This window comes from Podarcis cretensis (genome assembly GCF_951804945.1).
Source record: "Podarcis cretensis genome assembly, chromosome: 17".
Classification (NCBI taxonomy): Eukaryota; Metazoa; Chordata; class Lepidosauria; order Squamata; family Lacertidae; genus Podarcis; species Podarcis cretensis.
In genome coordinates, this window is record NC_137187.1 from 35449125 (window position 1) to 35476783 (window position 27659).

At 47.2% G+C, this 27659-nt stretch overlaps 1 protein-coding gene across 1 annotated transcript; it reads right to left on the reverse strand.

The window, feature by feature from the left end:
• Positions 1-47: 47 nt before the first annotated feature.
• Positions 48-27458, reverse strand: IL27RA (interleukin 27 receptor subunit alpha). The gene is made up of 16 exons (XM_079958919.1): positions 27018-27458; positions 24346-24478; positions 22630-22799; positions 20666-20820; positions 19498-19651; positions 18145-18224; positions 15041-15247; positions 9835-10129; positions 9051-9152; positions 7099-7263; positions 5944-6078; positions 5114-5204; positions 4040-4154; positions 1140-3368; positions 450-805; positions 48-399 (listed from the first exon to the last, which is right to left on the reverse strand). The coding sequence occupies exons 1-14, from the start codon at positions 27127-27129 to the stop codon at positions 3207-3209; spliced, it is 2076 nt and encodes a 691-aa protein (XP_079815045.1). The 5' UTR covers positions 27130-27458; the 3' UTR covers positions 48-399; positions 450-805; positions 1140-3206.
• Positions 27459-27659: the final 201 nt, after the last annotated feature.

Below are 27659 nucleotides of genomic sequence, written 5' to 3' on the forward strand. Positions count from 1 at the left end.
TAGTTACAGCTGCAATTCTCTATTTCTTATTCCCTGACATCTAACACTCCTCAATTTTGCAATAATTTTTAAGATATATCTTGAATTTCTTCCAGTCTTCTTCCGCTGTCTCTTTCCCTTGGTCACGAATTCTGCTGGTCATCTCTGCCAGTCCCATATATTCAATCACCTTCGTCTGCCATTCTTCCAGAGTAGGTAGTTCTTGTGTCTTCCAATACTTTGCGAGAAGAATTCTTGCTGCTGTAGTAGCATACATAAAAAACGTCCTATCTTTCCTTGGCACCAATTGGCCAGTGTTAGCTGTGTTTCCATCAAGGGTGAAATACACCTGTCCATTGCATGGACAGGGAGGCCACCCCAATTAGATCTCCACCTCTGCTTTATCCATCCAGGGAGCACCTCTCTCTCTCTCTCTCTTTTTTAATCGTCTTTATTGATCAGGGAGCAACCTCTCAGGTGTGTTTCCTAACCCCACTGCTTTAAGCACAAGGCACCTTTTTAATGTACATCCATGCTGCTTTGCAAGAGGAAAAACTTCCAAAGCAGCTTACAAGACACAAAACCAAACCAATGATATAAAAAGCAAATCTTAAAAAACAACAACCACCAAAACATTTTTTTTAAAAAAAAAACCAACGAAAGGTCAAAGTAACCGTTACACTTGGGCACGGGAACCAGACCCCACCCAAAGGTGAGATGTTTATAGCCCTTCCCAGAAGCAAGCAGCATTTCTTCCTCTTTGGCACTTTGGCATTCTGCTGCCTTGGGGCTATAGCTGTGTGGGGTTTGCTGAATACAGTGGTGCCTCGCAAGATGAAAAGAATCCGTTCCGCGATTCTCTTCGTCTAGCGGTTTTTTCGTCTTGCAAAGCAAGCCCATTGACGGCTTAGCGGATTAGTGCTATTAGCGGCTTAGCGGCTTTTAGTGGCTTATCAGCTTAGCGGATCAGCTGATAAGCGGCTTAGCGGCTTAGAAAAAGGGGGGGGGAAGGAAAAAAAAGTCGGAAAAACTCGCAAGACATTTCGTCTTGTGAAGCAAGCCCATAGGGAAATTCGTTTTGCGAAGCGCCTCCAAAACGGAAAACCCTTTCGGCTAGCGGGTTTTCCATCTTGCGAGGCGTTCGTCTTGCGGGGCACCACTGTACACTGATAGGACAACACAGGAAGCTGTTTTATGCTGAATCAGACCACTGGGCCCATCTTGCTCTGTCTAATCTGCAGTGCCTCTGGGGGTTTCAGACGGGATATTCCCAGTCCTGCCTGGAGATGCTGGCGACTGAATCAGGAACCTTCTGTACGAAAAGTGTGTGCTTTGAGCCAGAGGCGTAGCAAGGTCAGGTGGTACCCGGTGCAGAAATATTTTTGTCACACCCCCCCCCCCCCCACACACACACATTGACAGCTCGGGGTAGGCTTGGGAGAGACACCTCTCAGGATTCTTGGGGTGAGTGTGCTTTAAATGGGTCCACAGCCAAAGCAAGGCAGAGGGGCAGCATCACCCTAAATGCGCCCCGCTTGCTGGGTTGCACATGGTTTGGAGACCCTGCCCAGCGCTGGAAAGAGCGCCCTGTCTTTGGCACAATGGAGTCGCTGGGAATACAAAGGCTGAGGCCCAAATCCCTTCTCGCTGCCTTACTCTATGCTGGCACCCTCTGTTCCCAGGGCAAAACAAAACAAACTCCTCTTACTTCGTCTTTCTTTCTCACCCACATCTACAGTACGGATCCAGCCCAGATCCATTCACTACGTCCTGGAGAGCGTGCACCTCTGGATGCAAAATAAGTTCAGGAATCGACGGGGGAATTTTTTTTGCCCCCTCCCGGGGATCTGTTGTCTCTCTTTGCTATGGCTCTGTCCCTATAGGAAGCTCAACCCTGCCAGGCTGAGCAGAAAGGATTCTGGAGGGCCAACTCCTCCCCTCTCCTCGGTCCCAAGGCAGGAGTTGGGGACCATCTGGTCACCCAACAGCCAAGAAGTGTGATTTGTGGTGGCCCCAAAGACTTCTCCCCGAACAACCCACTGGCTTCTCAACTGACCAGTGCAACCCTTGTCCAGTTAGCTGCATGGGCACCTGGAGCGGCGGTCATGCCGTGCACCCGGGGGCAGCGGGGTGAGCTGCAAGAGGGCCATCTACCACGCATGGGGGAAGCGGGGCGAGCCCCCCACAGTGTGCCTTCTTGTCACCCTCCTCACGGATTACACCTGGGGCGGACTGCCTCCCCCTGCCCCCTTCCTACACCCCTGCTTTGTGCTTCTGAGCTACTGGCCCCCAATAAGTTGAACAATGCCTCTGCTTAAGGAAGGAAGAACCAAGCCCCCCTCCCCACTGACACCATGGCTCTGTTGGGAATCTGAATACGTTCAGCTTCACACACAGAGCCAATTAGGGTTTGGCCGACAGCCAAGGCAATGTGAAGGAGTAAGTCTGCCTGGTGATACAGAGGCATGGAGACAGCTCCATGATTGGTCAAGCTCTCTCACGGGAATGATGATTTATGGCCTATTAACTGGAATGTGTTAGTTCAGAGTTCTGAGTTCTGAGTTCAGTGTCAGTGAGTAAGGTTGAGAGTTGTGAGTCGTGTAAGAGAGAGCAAGTCAAAGATCCGTGTTCTGTTCTGTTCCTGTAAATAGTCCACTGTATATAATAAACACCTATAACTACAAGTTACTGGTTCCTGCTTCATCCATCCTATCTGCAGCCAGTTGCCAATTGCTTTCGTGAACTCTACGTTTACTCTGCTAGGTCTGGCTAAGGTCCTGCAACTAGTCTGAAAGTTGTGAAACACCAATAGGCTCCAGAATCCAGGTGGAGATCAAACAGCTGAGACGACAGAAAGACCGAGCCAAGTAGTAACAGCTTAACACCAGGGAGCCTTGAGGAAGATCCAGGCTCAGTCCACAACTTCATTGTGCTTCCTCCTTCCCAGGAATCTCTCTGTGGCTGTTTTGAGGCCACAAGCACCTGTTAGAGCACCTGGGGCTGTAACCAACAGTTCTGCCCTTTGATCCATGGCATAAGAGATGCTCTGATAGCCAAAGAAATTGGCAGGGCACTTTTCCTACAGTATGTCCAAGGCTGAAGAACAAATGCGGGAGCATAAGGTTGCTGACCCTGGTCCAGCCAGAGGTCAGAGGCTGTAGGAATAAGCTTCAGGTCCCCACTCTCCCATTGGTCTCCAAAGGTCATAGGCATCCTCTCTTCTCTTCTCAAGCCAGCCTCTGCAGCTCCTCCAAAGTGGGCATGAATCGCTTCTCATAGCCAGAGAACTCTACTGGGGCAAGGGGCGTTCTCTGCTCTGGGGCTGGTTCCTTAATCTCAACAATGTCTAGCTCTTCTGGGAACTTGACTGGGCATTGGCTTAGGGCATCCTGCAAAACAAATGAAATAACCATAATTTATTTGCCTCCTATCTGGCTCGGTTGCCCCAGCCACTCTGGGCAGCTTCCTGCAAATTATAAAACCACAGTAAAACATCACACATTTAAAACTTCCTTATACAGTGGTACCTCAGGTTACAGACGCTTCAGGTTACAGATGCTTTAAGTTACAGACTAAGCTAACCCAGAAATAGTACCTCAGGTTAAGAACTTTGCTTCAGGATGAGAACAGAAATCGCGCAGTGGCAGCGGGAGGTGCTTCAGGTTAAGAACAGTTTCAGGTTAAGAGCGGACTTCCAGAACAAATTAAGTTCTTAACCAGAGGTACCACTGTACAGGGCAGCCTTCAGATGTCTTCTAACAAGTTTTCAACCTGGAGCATTAAATATACATAATGGCGCCAGGTGAACTTCCCCGGGGAGAGCATTCCAGATAAGCGCATTTATTCAAATATATCATCAGTTACTGTCTGTTAGAAGATGGGTTGATCAGTCCTTAAAATCTGGCACAAGTTCTTTTTGGGTCCGCTCAGCAAGTGAAGACAAAGAGGCAACTGCGATGCCTAGTTTTCTCCAGAAACCAGATCCTTCCCATCTGCTCCCACCACAAACAGAGACAGTACATATCTGGGTTGTTATTTTTTTAAACCAATGACTTCCTACCATGCCAGGGATAGCGCTGTGCTCATCAATCCTCGAGGTAACATCACTGTGCCCTGGGTCTGGAATCTTCTCCCAGCACCACGGAGGCAGGATCTTATGGCAGAAGTCAAGGACCCTGCGGAGGAGAGACATTGACAAGAGTTTTCACATGGGGCTGCAAACTGAAATTGAAATACTTTACCACTCAGCTCTCTTAGTCAAAATTAATTCCCCTCGTTTACTGACGCACACCCACCAAACCCGAAAGTCAGTTGCCCTGTTGTTATCTTTTCATTCAACAGCCCACGGGTAGAAGCTGTTCTTTACCCTGTTGGTGCGACTAATCATGCTTCTATATCTTCTGCCTGAGGGCAGGAGATCAAGAAAGTGCCGGCCAGGGAGTGAATCATCCCTGAGAATTTTCCTCACTCTCCTGAGGCAACGTTCTTCCACTATTTCATCCAGCAGATTCACGGGACAGCCCATAATATCTTGTGCTGTATTCACCACCCTCTGTAGGCACTTCCTATCAGTTGATGTCAAACCAGCGTACCACACCGTGATGTAGTATGAAAGGACACCTTCTATTGTGGACCAGTAGAAGAAGGTCATCAAATGTTGATTGACATTGTTCTTCTGCAATACTCTGAGGAGATGGAGTCTCTGTTGGGCTTTCTGAACCACCTGGGTTGTATTTATTTTCCAAGTAAGGTCTTCACTGAGATAAACTCCTAGGAATTTAAAGGAAGAGACTCTCTCCACACAGCCCTCCCCGATGTACAGGGGGGCTAGTTCTCCTCTCTTCCTCCGAAAGTCCAACACCATATCCTTTGTCTTGCTGATACCAAGTTGCAAGTTGTTCCCTAGGCACCTCCCCTCTATACACTGATTCGTCTCCACCTGTTATTAAACCCATTATGGTGGCGTCATCTGCAAACTTAATAATTGCAGTAGACAGGTCAGATGATACACAGTTGTATGTATACAATGAATGAGGGGGAGATGAGGAGGGGAGATAAGTAGCCACAGATGCTGGGCATGATGTCACACGGACCAGCCTGCCTCTCCACCACACCTCTGCCTTTTATTACTCACCTTCTGTAATTAACCAGCACCACAAGGAAGGCCACGGAAAGCAGGAATCCCAGAACCAGGAGGACTGCCAGGAGGGTCTGCCAATGGGAATCTGCAGGAGATCATAGGGATAAAACTCAGATGAACCTCACTGGGCACAGACTGTTCAGAGTCAAACCAGAACGTACAGTGTGAACTGCTTTACTTTTTTTGCATGTTGACTAGACGGCTGCCATTCAGACCAATGGAACAAGGTAGAAAGAAAGCTTCCCTTGGAGAGAGCACTGAGCCATGGGGAAAACCTGCCCCAGGCCCATGGCATTAGCTGGCCCTGACTCCACCAGAAGAATATCCCGTGGCTGTGCATGTGCATCTTTGCAGATGCCAGAAAGGTATCTGCACAAAAATCGGGGCTTCCCCAAGACCAGTGTGAGAGCCAGTGTGGTGTAGTGGTTAAGAGCGGTGGACTCGTAATCTGGTGAACCGGGTTCGCGTCTCCGCTCCTCCACATGCAGCTGCTGGGTGACGTTGGGCTAGTCACACTTCTCTGAAGTCTCCCAGCCCCACTCACCTCACAGAGTGTTTGTTGTGGGGGAGGAAGGGAAAGGAGAATGTCAGCCGCTTTGAGACTCCTTCGGGTAGTGATAAAGCGGGATATCAAATCCAAACTCTACTTCTTCTTCTTCTCTGGCTGACAAGGCCTGATCTTGTCCTGAAGTCTGATATTTCCCTATCAAGGCATTTCAAGATGGCTCCGGCTGCTGGGTTTACTGAGCTGTTGCATAGCCTTTGCACATGCCAAGTAGGTTTCGCTTGGTCCAAGCAACAGAAGTCCTAGAAGCCTCTCCTACCTGGAGTGTGGAAGCGATGCAGTGGACTGGACACACCTTCCCCGGCTGAGGTAGATCCCGTCATGCAGAGCTGGTAGGAAGTCCCAGGTGTCAGGTCCAAGAGATTGTAGCTCCTCTCTGCAGCACCAACTACAACTAGGAACGGGGTGGATAATCTGAGCATAGGCGGGGGGGGGGGCAGTTTGTACCCACCATCCAAGAGTTTACTGTACCAGTATCTCAATGTGTTGGCTGGGGTGGGTGGGAGAAGAGATGGGGACCATAATGAGAGCACATTGACATCAGACTGCTAGGAAGAAACTGAAGTCCAACACGACATGAAATTCTGGTACGGAACTGTTACTGAACTGAAGTTAAAAGGTAAAGGTAAAGGACCCCTGGACGGCTGAGTCCAGTCAAAGGCGACTATGAGGTGCAGTGCTCATCTCGCTTCAGGCCAAGGGAGCCGGCCTTTGTCCACAGACAGTTTTCCGGGTCATGTGGCCAGCAGGACTAAACCGCTTCTGGTGCAACGGGACACCGTGACGGAACTCAGAGCGTACAGAATCGCCATTTACCTTCCCACCACAGTGGTACCTATTTATCTACTTGCACTGCTGCGCTTTTGAACTGCTAGGTTGGCAGGAGCTAGGATAGGGTAACAGGAGCTCACCCCGTCACGGGGCTTTGAACCACCAACCTTCCAATCGGCAAGCCCAAGGCTCAGTGGTTTAGACCACAGCGCCTCACTGAACTGAAACTGAAAGCAGATAATGCCCCTTATGCTCCACTGAGTTAATAATGATTTTATTATTTATACCCCACCCACCTGTAACTCCATCCTTGTATTTCTATAGTAAAAGCCCTATGGCTACACACAAGGTCAATCCCATGCTCGGACATGGAATCAACCATGCCCAGCCCCAATCCATGTGCACCAGATGTCACAGTGGCATAGAAGTCTGCGACTGGTGCAATCTGCATGCCGCAGAGTATTGGGACCTGGTTTGGTTTCCTTGGTCCACCCAATGCATCTTTCAACCCTGAGATCCAGGGGTTGCAGATTCCAGATGAAAACTATGTAGGCAGCTGCAAGGAAGACTCAGAGGGTCTTGGGCCCAGCCCCTCCCTCCCCGCAAACTTGAGCATTGCCTCTTGGTCTCGGGCGTCACTCACTGGTCCTGTTTGCCTTGGCGTTCCGTAAAGTGGGATGTCCCAGGTAAAGCGTGTAGTGGGTGATGTGCCCATTGCGGTCTTCCAGCGGGATTTCCCCCCAGGAGATGAGAGAGGCTGTAGGTGAAATGCTTCTGTCCTGCAGTGCCTGGGGAGCAGCTGTTGGTGCTAGAAAGGGGAAGGAAGGAGAAGGAATGGGAATGTGTTGAAAAATATATCGTACAAAACCATTGTAACAGAAATCTCTGGATAAGTATTGACTGAACCCATTAAGTTAAGAACTGATACTTCTAACAGGTGGATGATTATTGGGATGAATAAAAATGAACGCAATATTAGAATTTCGAGAAATGAGTGTGATATCATGCACGTGAGTGAAGGAAGTCACTTGGGTATTTGGGTATAGGGTTAGGTGTGGGTAATTACACTGTATGTTATATACAGTGGTACCTCAGGTTAAGTACTTAATTCGTTCCGTAGGTCCGTTCTTAACCTGAAACTGTTCTTAACCTGAAGCACCACTTTAGCTAATGGGGCCTCCTGCTGCCGACGTGCCGCCGGAGCACGATTTCTGTTCTCATCCTGAAGCAAAGTTCTTAACCCGAGGTAATATTTCTGGATTAGCAGAGTCTGTAACCTGAAGCGTATGTAACCTGAAGCATATGTAACCCGAGGTACCACTGTATAATGTTGAAACCTTATGTTAATTAACATGTAATATGTATTTGATGATAATAAAAAAATAAAAATAATAGTAATAATAATTATAGGAGAAGGAAGGAGGACGGCCTGTCAGTTAAAGAGAATGGCAGGAGACCGTGGTGCAAGGGGCGGTTTCATTTTCAGGTGATGTAAGGAAGGCAAATGGAAGACACTCCATTCTGCAATGATCCTCAGTGAAAGTGAACCTCTGCACAACGCACAGGAAATCTGGGGAGCGTCCACTTCCCTACAAATCTTAACAATGATTAATAAAATAAATCAGTATATAACAGGCTAAAACCAGTAAAGAGAAAAGTTTGGTCTTATCTGTTGAAGAAAGGCTTTCATTTTTTGGCCTAGGTTGCTTTAAAATGGGGTGCGGAGAATTAAAATCTCCCATTAATTATTTTACATGCCATCCAGATTAAGTAAGCTTTATCCTTTCTCTAATTGGTGTTGGGAGGTAAAATGAAAAATAATGCCAGACTCCTCTGTTTTTTTAACAAATATGGTGGTCCTGTATTAAAATTCAGCTTTATGTGGCAAAGAATACACAGCTGGTGACAAAGCTTCCTTTGCAAACAGATGTGCTTTTGAGAATTATATTTTGAGTATACCTGAAGAAGCATCTCCACCCCCATGGTTCAGCCCAGACACTGAGGTCCAGCTCCAAGGGCCTTCTGGGTGTTCCCTCACTGTGAGAAGTGAGGTTACAGGGAACCAGGCAGAGGGCCTTCTCAGTGGTGGTGCCCGCTCTGTGGAACGCCCTCCCATTAGATGTCAAAGAGAAAAACAAGTACCTGACTTTTAGAAGATATCTGAAGGCAGCCCTGTTTGATGTTTTATCGTGTTTTCAATATTCTGTTGGGAGCCGCTCAGAGTGGCTGGGGAAACCCAGCCAGATAGGCAGGGTATAAATAATATTGTTGTTGTTGTTACATTAATAAGCAGCTCCATACACTTTCGAAGGGAATCTTCTTACAACAGCTGGGATTGTGGCTAAGGGAGACCCAAGTCAATAGCAAGCTCCCCTTTCTACAAGCTGGAACAACAGCGAGGTCAACATATGAAGAGTGAGCAGAAACAAGATGACTGCCCTATTTCAAGATTACAGGCAGAGGATCTCACAACAGAAAGCTAAAAGCCACTCCTCTTCCTTGCCAAAAGAAAACCAATACACCAGGAGGGATAGTTTCTACCTTGTTCCTCATCCCACTGCCAACCTCCACTTTCCCTTTGTCCATCAAGAGTACCTCCTTCTTTGAAGTAGGCTCGCACAGGGACCGAAGCGCTGCTCCCATGAGCATACACAGCATAGACGCAGACAAGGTAGGGCACCTTTGCTCTGAAGTTACCTGAGAAGTGGGGAGCAAAAGCAACGTCAGGCCACCTGAGGAGGTACAAGCTGGGCAAACCTCTTTCTGCAAGCACAGAGACCAGACATTATATGGGGTTTGTTGCCTGGCTCTTTTCACTCCATGCATCCCACGTGTTTATCCAGAGGAGGGCCGCTAGTTGTCTCCACACCCAGAGGACTTGCATGTTTTTGGTTAGGTGAACACCCAAGCGTGGGAAAGCCCTGGGAGACCTTGTGGGACTGGGTGGGAGTACGTGGAAGAGTAACCATCTCCCAGCCATGGTTGTGACAAAAAAAAAGTACCTCCAAAAGATGCTATTTGCAATTTAAGGAAAGTCTCCGCTAGTCTCTCTGAGGAGAGGATTTCTGTTGGGACTGTGGCAGGGGGAAGAGAGGACCAATCTGCCTCCCCCCCCCCCACAGTGCCAAAACTGATGGGTTTCCCCCAACCCTGCTATCTATATCCTTGTTTTTCCTTTGCCAACAACCTCTTGCTGTCGTGGGAACTGCCTCCATTAAGGCAGACCGGAACCGGAAGCCTGCTTCCCTCAACACTGCTATCTATATCACAAAAAGTCTGCTAATTGCATTTCACACCACTAACAACACATTTACTTTGGCTTGGGAGTTTTTCTCCCCCCCCCCCCCCCCCCCGCTTAGAGCTCTCCCACACTCCTCACCTCTCAACAGGGCGCTGCTGCTGCCCCTGGGGATCCGTGTCCAGTTCAGCAACTGTCCGGCGGGGTTGCTGGAGATCTCTTCTCTCCATTCCACCACATACTCCTCAGGCTGGAGCCACTGAGCGCTTGCACTGGGCTTCCACATCACCCTGAGACCCAGGCCTGGTACAACCATCACCTGGACTTCCTCAGGGCCAGGAAGATCTGGAGAAAGGCCAAGTCGTTTGTCATTAAGAGCATCCCTGGAGGCGCTGGCTACCTTCCCCAGCACAATGCCATGGGTTCTTGGGGATGCCTTTCCCGTATGCACAGAAAGTGGAAACACATTCTTTCCCAGTGCTGCCGTCACTGGTTTGACACATCTGTAACCCTGCTTGGGATTTTTGGGGGATTAAAAAAAGCTTCTGATAAGAGACACCCAAGAACAAATCAGGGAAAAGAACCCTTGAGGTTCAGGCATGGTGCATGCTCTAGTTATCTCCTGCTTAGACTACTGCAATGTGCTCTACATGGGGCTACCTTTGAAGGTGACCCAGAAACTGCAATTAATCCAGAATGCAGCAGCTAGACTGGTGACTGGGAGTGGCTGTCAAGACCATACATTGGCTCCCAGTATGTTTCCGAACACAATTCAAAGTGTTGGTGCTGACCTTTAAAGCCCTAAGCAACCTCGGGCCTGTATACCTGAAGGAGCATCTCCAGCCCCATTGTTCAGGCTGGACACTGGGGTCCAGCTCCGAGGGCCTTCTAGCTGTTAGAGAAGTGAGGTTACAGGGAACCAGACAGAGGGCCTTCTCGGTAGTGGCACCCGTCCTGTGGAATGCCCTCCCATCAGATGTCAAGGAAATAAGCAGCTATCTTATTTTTAAAAGACACCTGAAGGCAGCCCTGTTTAGGGAAGTTTTTAATATTTAATGCTGTATTGTTTTTAACACTCGATTGGGAGCCGCCCAGAGTGGCTGGGGAAACTCAGCCAGATGGGCAGGGTATAAATAATTTTTTAAAAAAATTATTATTATTATTATTATTATTATTGTTGTTGTTGTCCAAGAAGACTGCTTGTGACACTCGCCAGGCAAGAGACCTCTTTGCAAGGATGGTGCCAGGGGAACAAGTGCCCCCACAACAAAGAGCTCCCCCCCCCCACTCCATTGCTGGGTGCATATACAAAGTGCATTCATATAATATTAACCCTATAGCTCTTCAACATTTAAGATGCACCTCTTGAGCCAACAAAGGATCCATGCACTGCAGCTACTGACATGCTTTTCAGCATGCCAACAGACCATTGGCAATCCAGTGAAGCGAGGTGGGAGGAATCTAGTGCGCAGAAGAGAGCAGCCAGTTTCCATCCTGGTCCCCACATCCAGGATCAGCATGGAAGTGGAGCTCCTTAGCCACCGAGAAGATGTCTTCTCACCCTTTGTGCTGATGGGAGCCAAACAGAGTGAAAAGAGGAGAATCGGCTACTGAGAATTGGCTCCTAGGGTCAATCTGCAGAGAAGGCACTCAGACACAGAGGAGAAATGTGGGGGACTTGGAGAGATGAGGGAGAACAAAGAAGCCTGTGTGGAAAGGGGAAGCCTGGGCGGAAGAGGAGCTTGTGGTTGCTGCTGTCTCTCCATTCTGGCACAGAAGGACCACGCTGAAGAGATCTGTGCTATCTTTGCACTTTTATTGGTCTGGATTTGGAGGGGTGTGTGTCAAAGAGGTGGGTGGGTGGGTGGGTGGGTGGGCAGCATGTTAGCTAAACTCTGTAAGGTTGCACATCCTCCAATTTGTTTCGTTTGCTAACAACGATCTCATTCTCAACCCAACAGCAACCCAAAAGGGCCGGGGAGATGAGGGGCTTTGTTCGAGTCCAAAGCCATGTTTAGGAGAGGAAGGGAAAGAGAGAGGAGTAAAAAGGAATTTCCACGTTTCCTCTTAAAACGCATAATAATACGCTCTGCCCAAATGCAGTTACTCCGAGTCTTAGAATGGCAGCCAGAGGGGGAAATCAGCAAAGTAATTCCTTATCTGACAGCATCTTCGTCTTGCGGGCACTGCTGGTAATGATACTACTAATAATAATAATAGTGAGGCATGGTGATATGCAAAACTGCCTGAATGGGCTGAAACCTATCTTTTCTAACATTCCAGTCACAGAGGTATGTACAGGGAAATAGGAGAAGGGTGTGGGAAGGTGGCAAAGTTCAAAAGGTTACAAATTCCTGTGCGAAATGAGTGCCTGGCCTGCTTGCAGTCCCATAAACCTCTGTTTATCAGGAACATGGAGATAAATTCCTGAAAGTCATCAAGGAAATTCCAGAGTATTCTGGTACAGTGGGACCTCAGGTTACATACGCTTCAGGTTACAGACTCCGCTAACCCAGAAATAGTGCTTCAGGTGAAGAACTTTGCTTCAGGATGAGAACAGAAATCTGGCTCTGGCGGCACGGCAGCAGCAGGAGGCCCCATTAGCTAAAGAGGTGCTTCAGGTTAAGAACAGTTTCAGGTTAAGTACGGACCTCCGGAACGAATTAAGTACCGTATTTTTCACCCCATAGGATGCACTTTTTCCCCTCCAAAAATGAAGGGGAAATGTGTGCGCGTCCTATGGGGCGAATGCAGGCTTTCGCTGAAGCCTGGAGAGCGAGAGGGGTCGGTGCGCACTCTCCAGGCTTCAGGAAGCTATCCGCAAGCCTTGCGAGCCCGGCGGGAGGTCCCGCCGGGCGCGCAAGGCTTGGGGCGGCAGCCTGCAACCCGAAGCACGGGGAGCCCTCCGGAGGGTGCCCCGTGCTTCGGGCAAGTGTGTGCAAGGCTTGTGGCGGCAGCCGCGGCTGGGGGGGAAATAATTTTTTTTTATTCATTCCCCCCCAAAAAAACGAGGTGCGTCCTATGGGCCGGTGCGCCCTATAGGACGAAAAATACGGTACTTAACCTGAGGTACGACTGTATTGCAACTGTGTGTCTGGAGGAGAAAACCCATTCTGAGGAGAACAGGTAACTATTGATTTAAAAGTTATTCCTTAGAATCATTGAATTACAGTGGTACCTCGGGTTATGAACTTAATTCGTTCTGGAGGTCCGTTCTTAACCCGAAACCATTCTTAACCTGAGGCGCGCTTTCACTAATGGGGCCTCCTACTGCCGCCGCCACGCGATTTCCATTCTTATCCTGGGGCAAAGTTTGTAACCTGAAGTACTGCTTCCAGGTTAGTGGAGTTTGTAACCCAAAGTGTTTGTAACCTGAGGTGTTTGTAACCCGAGGTACCACTGTATAGAGCTGGAAGAGACCAAGTGGTGCATCAACAGCTAACTATTTTTATAGATATCTTTAAAAATAAAATAGAAAACATATGTTTACGTCTATCCCCCAATCTTCCCCTACCCCATTTGAGATATCCTGACCCAAACATGCCATGGTAGCACATGCTCTTTCTGGAAAACAAAAGCTGAGACACCCTTGCCTTTCTTCAGTTTTTATCAAAAGCCGCTTAGAGAAGCACAGCCCCTCCCCAAGTATCTCCTGCCCCTCCCCTTCCTGTCCCACAAAGGGACGACCGCAAGTCGTGGGGGAGGAGAGCCGATCACAAGTGAATGAGGCAGTTTTGTGGGTCTTTTTTCTGTTTCTCTGGGGTTCTGTGGTTCCCTCTCTGTGTGTATGTCAAACACATGCATTACATTACCAATATTGAAAATGCTGCTTTCTCCCAGCCCAATACATTCTGTAGTACTTCCCCACTGGGTTCATTCTTTTCTTTAATAGTTGTCTGAGTGACATTTCCTTTGTCTTATGTAACAGCATTTGAAGGAAGAGTATGTATTTTGCCTCTTTTCTTGCACAGTGGAACCTTGGTTCCCGAACTTAATCTGTTCCGGGAGTCCATTCGACTCCTGAAACAGTTTGAGAACCAAGGCTCGGCTTCTGATTGGCTGCAGGAACTTCTTGCAGCCAATTGGAAGTCAAGGTGCAGCTTCCGATTGGCTGCAGGAGCTTCCTGCAACCAATCGGAAGCCGTGCCAGACGTTCAGCTTCCAAAGAATGTTCAAAAACCACAAAAATCACTTCCAGTTTTCAATCGTTCGGGAGCCGGAACATTCAGCTCCCAAGGCGTTCAGGAACTGAGGTTCCACTGTATCCTAATTCCACCTTCAAGGTACTTTAAACTATTAAGGCGAGGTGGGGGGGAATTGGACAACCAGATATGTTGCTGCACTACAGCAGGTACAGTAGTACCTCAAGTTAAGTACTTAATTTCTTCCGGAGGTCCGTACTTAACCGGAAACTGTTCTTAACCTGAAGCACCACTTTAGCTAATGGGGCCTCCTGCTGCTGCCGCGCCGCCGGAGCACAATTTCTGTTCTCATCCTGAAGCAAAGTACTTAACCCGAGGTAATATTTCTGGGTTAGCGGAGTCTGTAACCTGAAGCATATGTAACCTGAAGCGTATGTAACCTGAGGTACCACTGTATGGGGAACCTTTGGCCCTCCAGATGTTGCTGAACTACAACCCCCATCATTTCTGGACATTGGCCATGCTGCCAGGTCTGACGGGAGTTGAAGCTCAGTAACCTACGGAGAACCAAAGGTTTCCCTGTACTACAGTTTCCGCAACCTCCAATTATTCACCATGCTTGCTGGGGCTGATGGGAGTTGTAGCGCAATGAAGGGCACAACACAATTTTGGCCCTACAGTCATACCTCAGGTTACAGACACTTCAGATTGCGTTTTTTCAGGTTGCGGACTGCCGAAACCTGGAAGTACCAGAACGGGTTATTTCTGGGTTTTGGTGGTCGTGCATGCGTAGAAGCACTAAATCATGCTTTGCGCATGCACAGACGTGCTGAATTGCAACCCGCGCATGTGCAGACACGCTGCTGCGGGTTGTGGACACTGCGGGTTGCGAACAGATCACGTTCGCAACCTGAGTGTCCACTGTATTTCACTTCCAAACCAAGCGAACTCGAGTAGTTGAATTGCTTTGCTAGGATTAGCATATAGGATTGCATTTTCTTATTAGGTCTGCAAGAGTTTGGGTGACGGGTAATGCGCTCTCTCATGAACAGGATGTTAGGGGAGGTGCACAGAGGGCAGCAAAACCACCTTCCCCCATCAGCGGTGAGGATGACTCAGCTCCAGTCTCATCAGAAAAGGCAGGAAACAGGGCGGGCGTGAGAGGAAAGACCCCTTACAAGCAGCCCTTTGATAAGGCATTATCAACAACTCTTGCCTGCTTGTTCCAGGCTGAGGTTGGCAGGCAGCGTATTCTTAACGGAATTTCGGGCCGATACCCAGGCGTAGTCGGCGGAAAGAGGGAGGGCAGCATGGCAGCAAAGGCACACCATCGTAGTGATGTTTTTGTCGCGGTCCCGGAAAACAACTTCATAGTCCAGGATGACTCCCCGAGCTGCTTCGGGGTCCGGTGCCTGCGAAAGGGAGGTGAACAGAGGTTCCTCTGGTCAAAAATAGAGGTTGTAAAAGAAAACAAAGGAAAAGAAAACCCTGAAGAAGCCCATTCGGTCAAACAGATCTTGCTCACTAAAGACACAGCTGCACGGCAGTCCCTGCTCACACTCACAGCAGCCAGAGAGTCATAGATGGTGTAACTACTTTTATTTAAGTAGATGGAAAGTCCTGAGCCTTTAACACACTGCAAAGACAGGGCAAAAGGTCCACAGGGTGCATCTCCTCTCAGCGAGGGAATGGGGTGATAAGAAAAGGTTGGGCTGTTGCTATAGGGCAGGAAGCTGGCAAGGGAAAGATGGGCAAAATAAGTTTTTCTATCAACAGCAACTGCATGAAAAAGCACTCAGATGTCATTCTAGTGTTGGTGAGGCAAAAGACCCTGGGCCCAAGCACACATGAATATTGTATAAAGGTGCAAAGCCCTTCTTTCGCACCCTGTAAAACATACCGTATTTTTCGCTCTATAGGACGCACCCAACCATAGGATGCATCTTTTTTTAGAGGGGGAGAACAAGGGAAAAAAATTATCCCCCTCTCTGCGCAGCGCCCCTTCAGCGAAGCGGCAGGAGAAACGGAGCCCCTTCCATTTCTCCTCCCGCTTAGCACCTTAGCTGAAGGGGCACCTACCCTTCAGTGAAAGGAACCCGAAGCCTCCGGAGCTTCGGAGGCTTCAGGCGGCTATTTTTGAAGCCTGGAGAGCGAGAGGGGTTGGTGCGCACCGACCCCTCTTGCTCTCCAGATAGCCTCGGGTTCCTTTCGCTTGTGGGGCTGGCAGTGGGGAAAGCCAAGCTGGTCGGGGCTGGTGAGGGAAGCCCAGGTTCCTCCCCCCCAGCCCCAGGGACCACACATTCGCTCCATAAGACGCACAGACATTTCCCCTTAGATTTTAAGAGGGGAAAAGTGTGCCTTATGGAGCGAAAAATACGGTAAATGAACAGTTTTTTAAAAACTGGGCAATGGCCGCCCACCCGCAATTCCCGAGCCTCCCCTGATCAGTCAAAACAAAGGGGGAAGGGGGCAGGAGATTACACAAGACACATCCTATGTGTTAAGTTGTGGGCGAACATAGCAGACGACACAGCGATTTCTCCAGAGCAACTCTTTACTTGCAAGCTGGACAGAACTGAACAGCAAACAGCTCAGCCGGCCTGCTTTTATAGGCAGCCGGCTGTCAACATTGTAGCAACAACAACCCAGAGTTTCCCGCCTAAAATAACTGACGTGGACCTGAGTGAAAACTATCTACAGACCTGAGTGAAAACTATCTACAGTATCCCCCTGCTGGCCCAGGGTGAAACTTCACTACATAACACCATGCGCACAAGACACATTGTATGGGGACTTCTGGCGAGGAAAAATGGTGGGCGCCACGGCAGTGAGCAGCTCCTGAAGCCAGCCAGAGCCAACTGCGCTACCAGGCTGGCTCTGGGCTGCTGAGGCTGCCGCTGCCACATTTCCCAGGGACAGATTTGCAAATCTGGAGACATTCCGGGGACGGAATTTTTCCGGGGACAGATTTGCAAATCCGGGGACTGTCCCCAGGAACCGGGGAAATCTGGTAACCCTATCCTGCACGGTATTTTTCCTGTTGTTTTGTTTGATAGGCCGTGAGTGCACCACAGACATTTATGGAACATCAGTTTACAGGTGGCAATTGGCAAACTTGGCAAAAGTATGCATTCTTCTTATAGAATGACAGAACTGTAGAGTTAGAAGGGACCCCCCAAAGGATATCTAGTCCAACCCCCTGCAGTGCAGAAAACTAAACACAGAATCATAGAATTGTAGAGTTTAGCCTGATGCAGGCCAAACGCATGCGTGGTTATGGCGAGGTCAGATCTAAAGCAAACCTGATTAGAATTTGCTTTCTGGGCCTGCAAACACAAAGCTCCCTTTAAAAAAAGAAGAAAACCAATATTTATAATGACACTTTCTGACCCCATAGGGAACCCCAACAACAACAACAACAACAACAACAACAACAACAACAACAACAATAATTTATTTGTACCCCGCCCATCTGGCTGGGTCTCCCCAGCCACTCTGGGCGGCTTCCAACAAAGATTAAAAAGACATTAAAATGCAAAAAAGCAGATAAAAAGGCTTTTTTACTTTTTCATTTTTTCTTGGAAATGTCCTGTTTTTCTGTATTGTGTTTTGTTTCTTTTCTTTTTTTGTAATGTTTTAAAACCTGAATAAATATTATTTTTTTTAAAAAAAAAGACATTAAAATGTCACACATTAAAAACTTCCCGGAACAGGGCTGCCTTCAGATGTCTTCTAAGTGTCAGGTAGTTGTTTATCTCTTTGACATCTGATTGGAGGGCACTTCACAGGGCAGGCGCCACTACCGAGAAGGCCCTCTGCCTCTTTCCCTGTAACTTTGCTTCTCGCAGTGAGGGAACCGCCAGAAGATTCCCCTAAAGCAGCTCACAGCCGTAATTAAAAAACAGTGCACCAGTCCTAAGAGGAAGTGATCATGATTTGCTAATATCCCTGTTGTCTGACAGCATAGTAACTTCGTTTTGCTGCAAAGCTCAGCATATTTGCCAGAAGTCTGTGGTCTGTGTAGCGCCATCAGTTCCCAGAAGCTATTATGACCAATAGCTGAGCACAGAGAGCCATTACAGCTCAGGCGAGATGTTAATTCAGTTAAACTAAATAAACTTCATGTTCCCCCCCCCCCACCCACCCAGCCAATAGCAGGGAGTGTATGTCTGCTCATTTGCCAAAAGGCTCTGTGTATTGTACACTCCAAGGCTCCTCAAATCCTGTGAAAATTCTTTAAAATTCAATTTTCATTCATCCATCCCTTGTGTATGTACAGTAAAAAGGAGACCAGAAAGGTTCACTTTACCTTCCACAGCAGGAAGCGACTTGGAACACCTTTCTCAGAAACACCAACTTTTTGCCACACATCTACCTGACCCAGTGGAGCTAAAGGCAACAGAGATGCAACAGGTGGTTAGTGGGAGCTAAGAGAGCAGCTGGACAATCGCAGGTGCTTTCCTCAAAGAATAAGTCCAAGAAACAAATGAATAAGGCACCATGCACAATTGACTTTTTCCATGCAGACAGAAACAAAATGCACAATGGTAATTTAGTAATGATCAGGTTTATACTCCAATTTTGTTGCTTGGAGGAACCAGTTCCCCCAAAGAAGAACAGAATCTTGAATCCCAAAAATACCTGCCTAAGGAGTTGGTGGGCTCTGGATATATTTAAGCAAATGCTGGGCAGCCCCCTAGTCACAGGTTCTGCGGCTGCATCCTGCGCTGTGAAACTTGCATTGAAATTGGGGTCATCAGGGAGGGTGGATCAGAAGACCTTGAAAATGTCTTCCAACTTTGGAATTCTATGATTCAGTACCCCAACCCCAACCATCCCACATAAGGTCTGAGAGTACAAGGTTAATTCCTTATACAATGGCCTCTTCCCACATTTACATATATATTTTTCAGTTGTACACCTACATTTTCAAGTGTATGTCTCAAAAATGTGAGACGTGCGTGTGACTGACAGGTGTTTGAAATAAGTTATCAGCCAAGCTCCTGCTGTGATGTTAGCGCATGCGTCTCTAAAGACAGAATGTTTCCTCCAGGAAAAGAGAAGGGGACCATAATGAGAACACATTGACATCAGATTGCTAGGAAGAAACTGAAGTCCAACATGACATGAAATTCTGGTACGGAACTGTTACTGAACTGAAGGTAAAAGGTGATGGTAAAGGACCCCTGGACGATTGAGTCCAGTCAAAGGCAACTATAGGGTTGCATAGCTGTCAACCTTTCCCTTTTCTTGCAAGGAATCCTATTTGGAATAAGGGAATTTCCCTTAAAAAAAAGGGGAAACGTTGACAGCTATGTAGGGTTGTGGCACGCATCTCACTATCAGGCAAGCTGGCGTTTGTCCATAGACAGCTTTCCAGGTCATGTGGCCAGCATGACCAAACCGCTTCTGGTGCAACTGAACACCGTGGTGGAAACCAGAGCGCACGGAAACACCATTTACCTTCCCACCACAGTGATACCTATTAATCTACTTGCACTGGGATGCTTTTGAACTGCTAGGTTGGCAGGAGCTGGAACAGAGCAACGGGAGCTCACCCCGTCGCGGGGATTCAAACCGCCGACCTTACAATCAGCAAGCCCAAAAGGCTCAGTGGTTTAGACCACAGTGCCACTTGTGTCCCTTCCAGGGCTGTATGTACCTGCCTCTGGGGTTACGAAGGTCTGGGAAGAACTCCATTCACTCCAGAAACCTTTTTTCATTTCTGGAATGCATTGTACCTGCACCTCGTAGGAAGTGAATGGCTTCAGGTCCTCCAGGTCATACCCTTCCTGGTCTACATGCTCCTCACTCTGCTGGGAAAGAACATTATCGTCATCATTATTATTATTACTCTTATTATTCATCGTAGCAATAGAAGTAGCAGTTATATTCCTCTTTTAAAGTAAGAATCTATAGAAAACATCTCACAAATCAGGTAAAACAACCCCCAACCCCATTTTCTCCTGCTATTGTTGTTGTGCTGATATACTTGCCTTCAAATAAAAATAATAAAAACAAAACAAAAATCATCAACATAAACATTCATCAGAATAGCAGGAAGTTTAGCGGGGAGTAGATGCAGGAGAGCACGGGGAGTGAGGTGTTAGGAGACCATATTCCCTCCTATGAACCTGTCCTGGTTCTGAGATCTTCAGGGAACACCCTTGTCTCTGTCCCACCACCATCTCAGATACACTTGGTGGGGACATGGGACAGGGCCTTCTCAGCGCTGGCTGCTCCAGACAATTGTGGAACTCCCTCCCTAGAGAAGCCAGACTGCCTTCTTCCTTGTTGTCTTTCTGCCGCCTAGTGAAGATTTTATTGTTCCAACAGGTTTTTGAAAACTGACTGCTTTTAATGAAAGGGCTGGTGCCATGCTATTTCTACAGCAATTAATTGTATGGTTTTAATTTAATTCTATCAATGTTTAATCGGTTTTTAACGTGTCTTTTCTGTTCTTATTATTATTTGTAAGCCATCTTGAGCCCCTCTTGGGGAAAAAGGTGGGGTATAAATAATAATAAAAAGTTGTTATTTTTTATCACTGAGAGGGAAAGCAACGCCAAACAATTGGAGCTGAGACTCCTAGCTTCTGTTCCAGTTTGGGAAGCTGTTTAACTTCCACTGAGGTCTCTGTGCTTTCTTCTCAAATCATTTCAAGGTGCACCCACAGAGAATATGCTTGGTCTCCCAGGTTTGTTGCTGTGATGTGCCAAACACCATAATTGTCTCAGATTCCTCAGGTTGCAGTTCTCCCAGAATACAAGCTGGATAACAGCTGATGGGATGGGGAAACAGACCCATGCATCCAAACAAAACAGACTCACGTAAGTCCAGCTGTGGTCCTTGGACATCTTGTATCGAAGGGCACAGGTGAGCGGCTGGTGATGAAGGGATTCAGACCAGTGAGGGTTCTTCCAACTCACTGTAGCGACAGAGGACTCAAACACTACAGGCTCCAGATCAGGAGGAGGAGGCTTCACTGAAAGAAGCAACACAGAGAAAGGCCTCAGGCACAAGAACCCTTGTTGCTTACCCTTCACTCCTACTTCCCACGCTCCACTCTAAGCATTAGGAATGGAGCCATAACTATGCCATACAGTCATACCTTGGGATAAATACGCTTCAGGATAAGTATTTTTGGGTTGCACTCCACAGCGACCCAGAAGTAATGGAGTGTGTTACTTTTGGGTTTCACAGCTCGCGCATGCGCAGACGGTCAAAATGACGTCACGCACATGCGCGGAAGCGGCAAAACGCGACCTGCGCACACGCAGACACACTTACATTCTGTTCAGGATGCATATGGGGCTCCGGAATGGATCCCGTTCGCATCCCGAGGTACCACTGTAACAACAAACTCTAAACAAAACCCAGGAAACAAATGCTGAGGAGTAAGATCAAGGGGTCAGCATGTCCACAGAGCAGGTGGCCTGCAATTCCACATCACAACTTCCACTGTTTTTATTACTAAAGTTACTGGTTTCTTATGAACAAGAGGAAGCAGTCTAGTGTTTTTCTCAGAAGTCAGGGAGAGATTAGGTGGACTTCTGCAGTCAGCGCAGTGACTTTTCAAGGTGTTCTAAATTCTTTCAGGATCCAAATATTGGGAAGCCAAAACCAACCAAACAAAAATGCAACATGAGATAGCACATTTGATTCACTTTCACAATTTAGTCTACTCACAGGATTTGTGTGCACATTTTTGAGAAAGCACACACAGGACTGAATGCAGTGAAGAGGTGAGTGTTGCAGAACTAGAGATAACTTGGATGGGCTGGAAACTGCTTTAAGTAAATTTAACAGGACCCACTGAAAGCCCCAGCCACATAATTTCAAGTGTCAAAGTCTTTAGGGATATAAGTTGCCATTTTTCCTTGAACAATAGAAAAGCTGAGGTGTCTGGAATTTCACAGCTCGTGACATCACTGTGGAATCTGCAGGCGTGATCCTCTATTGCAGCGTAACACCATTATTCAAGCTGCCCTGTACCACACAGATGCAAGATCAGCTCCAGATGTGAGATGGCCCTTGGCAGAGTGCCCTCTGGCAGCCCAGCCTCCCACATCACTGGTCCCCCATCCACAAGCTTTCATGGTGGTGGAAGTGGTGGCATCCTGAATTTCCCACAATACCCCACAGTGATGCTACATCAGGTTAGGTCTTTAGGCATTGTGGGAATTCCAAAGTGGTACTCACAGGCCCAGCTGTTTAGTTCTGGGGATGAAGGCCAGCACTGCCACCAGGTCCCCTGTTGGGGTCTCAGCAACTGCCAAGAGTTGCCTGATGCTGACACTGAGCCTGCACTGATACACACAAGTGAGCAAGCACACTGGTACTATTTTTAGCACTGAGCCTTGTGGGCTTGCCGATCAGAAGGTTGGCGGTTCGAATCCCCGTGATGGGGTGAGCTCCCATTGCTTTGTCCCAGCTCCTGACAATCTAGCAGTTCGAAAGCACGCCAGTGCAAGTAGATAAATAGGTAACGCTGCAGCGGGAAGGTAAATGGCATTTCTGTGCACTCTGGTTTCCATCACAGTGTTCTGTTGCACCAGAAGCAGTTTAGTCCTGCTGGCCACATGACCCGGAAAGCTGTCTGTGGACAAACACTAGCTCCCTCGGCCTGAAAGCAAGATGTGCACCGCAACGCCATAGTCGAATTAAACTGGACTTAACCGTCCAGGGATCCTTTACCTTGTTTACCTTACTATTGTTAGTAATATTTTTTTATCCTCATCTGCAGGTTTATCTAGACCCTTCCCCAAAGCACTCTGTGCCTATTTTCTCTCACCTATTTCATGCAGGCTGAAGTTTAACTTAGCGGAAGTTGCAATCCCAGCCATGCCGTGATTGGTTTCTACCCAAACACTGTAGCTGTCCCCCTGTGTCAGATTGCGCCTTTCAATAAGCAACCAGTTCTGCTTGCCGGGAGCTCCACGCCTGGGGGGTTCGCCAGGATGACTAGAGAAAGAGGCAGAAAGAGGAAAGGCAATTGCGGCATGAATCAAAAGTGAGTATTTGCCACTCCTTACTTATACAAATTCCTGCCAACCTAGCAGTTCGAAAGCACATCAAAGTGCAAGTAGATAAATAGGTACCGCTCCGGCAGGCAGGTAAACAACGTTTCCGTGCACTGCTCTGGTTCTCCAGAAGCAGCTTAGTCATGCTGGCCATGTGACCCGGAAGCTGTACTCCAGCTCCCTCGGCCAATAAAGCGAGATGAGCGCTGCAACCCCGGAGTCGGTTACGACTGGACCTAATGGTCAGGGGTCTCTTTACCTTTACCTTTGGTTATACAAATATATTGCCCAGGACTTACCATTCCTTGCAAAACCTTGCCACAAATATCCTGCAAATCCCCCATTTGCAATTCAGAATAAAGAGTTATGTAAAGTGGGTAATTTGTTTTGTTCTGAGTGTGGAATTTGTAAATTTGGTCTCCCAAGACTATGCATTTTCATACACATGCCTCTGTGTTGGCTACAGTAATAATAATAATAATAATAATAATATTAATAATACATATGTGATATAGAAATAAATAAATATACAGTACTGCCACAAATTTTAGAGAACAATTGCTTTCTGGAATGACTAGGAATGCCTGCTAAAACCCCCAATGCCAATTCATCTACAAACCAAGAGCAGTACATATTTGACTTATTTTTTTAAAAAGTAAGCAACAGGCAAATATGGAGGGTTTGTGAAAAATAATCAAGAATTTGGAGATGTAAGTAGGAAGTAGTGATTGCCCCATGCAAAGACACAGAATAAAGTCATAATGAATACTGGGCAACAGAAGCTTAATTCCTGACCGGCCTGGAAGTAGTCTATATGCAGAGATTGTTAAAGTCAACCTGAACACTTTCCCTCCGAGTAATAGGGTATCTGAGGAATTATGAGGTATAATTATGAGGTATTACTATTGTCTCCATACTGCAGATGTGGGGCTCATTGGATTCTGGATTGCCTAAGGGTACCTGGTAAGTTCAAGCAGATGTGAGATTTTCGGCAGGGGACTTTCCGACTCACATTGACGCCAGCCAATAGAGTGATGTGTGAGGAGACAGGTTAGTTTAAAAACAAGGTCTGTGGGCTAATGATGAGTCTGGACTTATCTGCAAAGCTGTCTGAAGCATAATGGCAGACAACTCCTGTCCAGGCAGGTAACTTCCAGAGTCAGAAACTCCCTGGAAGGCTCTGTCAATCAAATGCAGCGACTTCTTTTGCTGACAAGACCTTGGTAGAAGCCCTTTTGCCTCCCTGAAGAATGCTGAAATGGCATTTGAGACCAATGCAGCTAACAATAGAGTGAGGAAGTTGCAGCACACTGTGAGGACTGCCACCCAAGTGCACACACGCACTGATGCACACACACACACACTTCCTAAGGCCGACAAAGCAAATTCTGCCTGACATTTCGGAAGTTTTGCCTCTTTCATGCCAAAATCCACAGGCTCTCTGGGGCTGGATCAGCACAGGGAAACACAGGTAACGCCTTGCTTACAATTTCAGGCTCTTATAGTAGAGGACATGGGAAGTATTAGCATCTGGAGGCTCTCTGGTAGACCAACTGCAGTTCACAATATTGCTGGGCACTGACTGATAACATTTCAGGTCCGTGGGGGCATCAGGGTCACCTGCAAATAGAGACATATTCCAAAATCAGCACTTAAGCCACAGAAAACACAGCCATTATCTTGCACTATTAAAATTCAAGGGAAGTGATCCTAGTTGTCCAGACAGAATTACCACCCTTCTCTATTTGTTTGTTTGTTACATTTCTATCCTGCACTTTCCCCCTCAAAGGAGCTGAGCGCAGCAAACAACAAATGACAGAGCAATAAAAACATCAATAAAACATCTCCAATATACAGTGGAACCTCAGTTTTCAAGCATCTCAGAAGCTGAACATTTCAGAAGCTGAACGCCGAAAACATGGAAGTCATTGCTTCCATCTTCGAACGCACCTCGGAAGTCAAACAGCTTCCACTGTGTGTTTTTCCATTTTCTCAATGGATTTTGCCGATTGCCCATTGCTCCTCGGTTTTCGAACATTTCGGAAGTTGAAAACCAAGGTTACACTGTATAAGCTAATCACCAAATGGCACCTTAAACCTAGATGGCAGTCACCACAATGGAATTTCTAGGGAATTTCTAGGTCCCATCTCCCCCCATTGGTGGTATTATTATTATTATTATTATTATTATTATTATTATTATTATTATTATTTTATAAAACAAATCTCTAAGGGGTTTACAACATCCCCCCAAAGAATCCAGAATAAAACAGGGGGGCTTTTCTGCAGTGGCTCCCCATTTGTGGGATGCGCTCCCCAGGGAGGTTTGCCTGGCACCTTCATTGCATATATTTAGGTGCCAGGTAAAAACATCCCTCTTCTCCCAGACCTGTGGCTAATTAAACAATCTATGGCATTTTGAATGGGGGGGGGCGTTCAGGTATTGTTTTTGTATGTTACTATGTTATGGGAACCAGATAGAGGGCCTTCACAGTGGTAGCACCCTCCCTGTAGAACGCCTTCTCATCAGATGTTAAGGAAATGAACCATTACAGTGGACACGCGGGTTGCGAACGTGATCCGTGCGGGATGCGCGTTCGCAACCCACAGCGTTCGCAACCCACAGCACAGTGCTGCATCTGTGCACGCGCAGGTTGCGATTCAGTGCTTCTGCATATGCGCAAAGCGCAATTTAGCGCTTCTGCGCATGCGAAACCACCGAAACCCACAAATAACCCGTTCTGGTACTTCCAGGTTTTGGCGTACCTGTAACCCAAAAAAACGCAAACTGAAGCGTCTGTAAGCCGAGGTATGACTGTATATGACTTTTAGAAAACATCTGAGGTTTTTATATGTACTGTAAACTGTCCGGATGGGTGGGGGAATGAATTATGATGATGATGATGATGATGATGATGATGTTTTTATATTGTAAACTACCCTGTGCTCATTGGATGAAGGGCAGGATAAAACTTTAATAAATCATCCTCATCATTCCTATACAGATGCAGCTTAAAAGGCTCAACAGTAATTGCATTTCTGACCCACAGCTCCCCACCACACACACCTTCTCAGCATCTTCACTTCCTTCCTGCCATTACCACACAGGCCCCTGCTGTCTCTAGGCCTTAGTCCTGCTTTCTCCTTCACCTGCACCTTCATGCCTCCACCATTTACTGTTTTCTCAAGTCTCTGCTTCTCAAACACTCCCTGCTCTGTCCGCCTTGCCTCCTGGCCTCTCTCCCCAAGAGCTCACAGCCTTTCCTGTCCTTGCTCCCCTGCCCTCTCACACCCTTCTCATTCTGAAACATTATCTCCCTTGCACTTATTCCCTCGCGCATTCCCTCTGTCTCCTACACCACCGCTTGCTTCAGATAGCTGTAACCCACTGCTTCACCTGTCTCCTTCCATTCCAAGAGAGCTTAGTTCCCAGGCAAGCTTGATGTTGGTGATATCACACCAGCCTAGCTAATTAGCATCACAAACTCTGGTGCCCAGGCTGGTTTGCATCCCCCAAATTTTAGACTCGCGGCATTAAAGACCTATGCCACCAGCCACTCGCACGTAATAATAATAATAATAAATTTTATTTATACCCCACCCTCCCCAGCCAAGGCCGGGCTCAGGGCGGCTAACAAGCAATAATAAAAACAAGTTGAATGAATACAACTTAAAAACAAGATTAAAATACAACATTAAAACATTAAAATGCAGCCTCATCACAGGAGAAGAAAGGAAAAATGAAAAAGCGGGAGGGAATCAAAACTGATTCCAAGCCAAAGGCCAGGCGGAACAAATCTGTCTTACAGGCCCTGCGGAAAGAAATCAGATCTTGCAGGGCCCTGGTCTCATGAGACAGAGCGTTCCACCAAGCCGGGGCCAGTGTTGAAAAGGCCCTGGCTCTGGTTGAGGCTAATCTGACTTCCTTAGGGTCCGGAACCTCTAGGGTGTTGCTATTTATGGACCTTAAGGTCCTCCATGGGGCATACCGGGAGCTGGGATAGTCGCACAAATGCTACAGCTAAGTGGCACAGTGCCACAAATAATCAGTTGCCACACAGCAGTGTGTGAGAGACAATAGCAGGAGTCGTAATCGGCTCAGATATGAAATTTTTGAGACAGTCCTGTATGAAGGAAATGATGAATGCTGATCCCTTACCTTTTTTCAGCCCAAAGACCTTTAACGACAGAAGCAACAGCCACGCTGGATTCCCCCTGTTTCCCATAGTGCCAGCAATGTCCTGTATTAAGAGACAGCAATGGTGAATCATGAGATAAGGACAAAGTCAAGCAGCACTGAATTAAATGCTTCCCCCCATTTACTATATTTATTTATGTGGACTTTATTTGTGTGCCCATGTCAGAATGGAACATTGGAACCTTCGAGGAACTAAAGCACAAAACGTTTTTACGAGCTCAAAGATTGGCAGGGGATTGATTCGGCAGAAACACCAGCGTGTGAGGAGATGCTGCGAACTTATAGAGGGGAATCATAGACATAAAATCCACACAGAAACACATCATTGCTTGTTTTAACTCGCTTGTGGGAACAACTTGGAGGCTGTGAAAGAAGGAAGCTTAACAACAGAAAGAATTAGAGGAACCATTGGAAGTGTCTATGAAAAGCAGAAGACGTATGAGATGATCAGAACCCTCCGAACTTGAAGCACAGGATGTCCTACTAAAAATTTAAAATTTGGCAGAATATTTGGAATATTTGATATGTATATGTACAATTTGGAATGTTTAATTTGATTTGATCGGATTGTTAAAGTGGAAAATTTAATAAAAATTAATTAAA

Bases quoted from the DNA above. Each gene is read 5' to 3' on its own strand.
- IL27RA (XM_079958919.1), bottom strand. From the start codon at position 27,129: ATGATTCACCATTGCTGTCTCTTAATACAGGACATTGCTGGCACTATG. The intron at 20,821-22,629 runs GTGAGAGAAAAT...TGCTTCTTTCAG, and splicing joins CTTCAGCCTGCATGAAATAG to TGAAGCCTCCTCCTCCTGAT. The intron at 15,248-18,144 runs GTAAAGTGAACC...TCCCTTTCGCAG, and splicing joins GTCGCTTCCTGCTGTGGAAG to GCACCGGACCCCGAAGCAGC.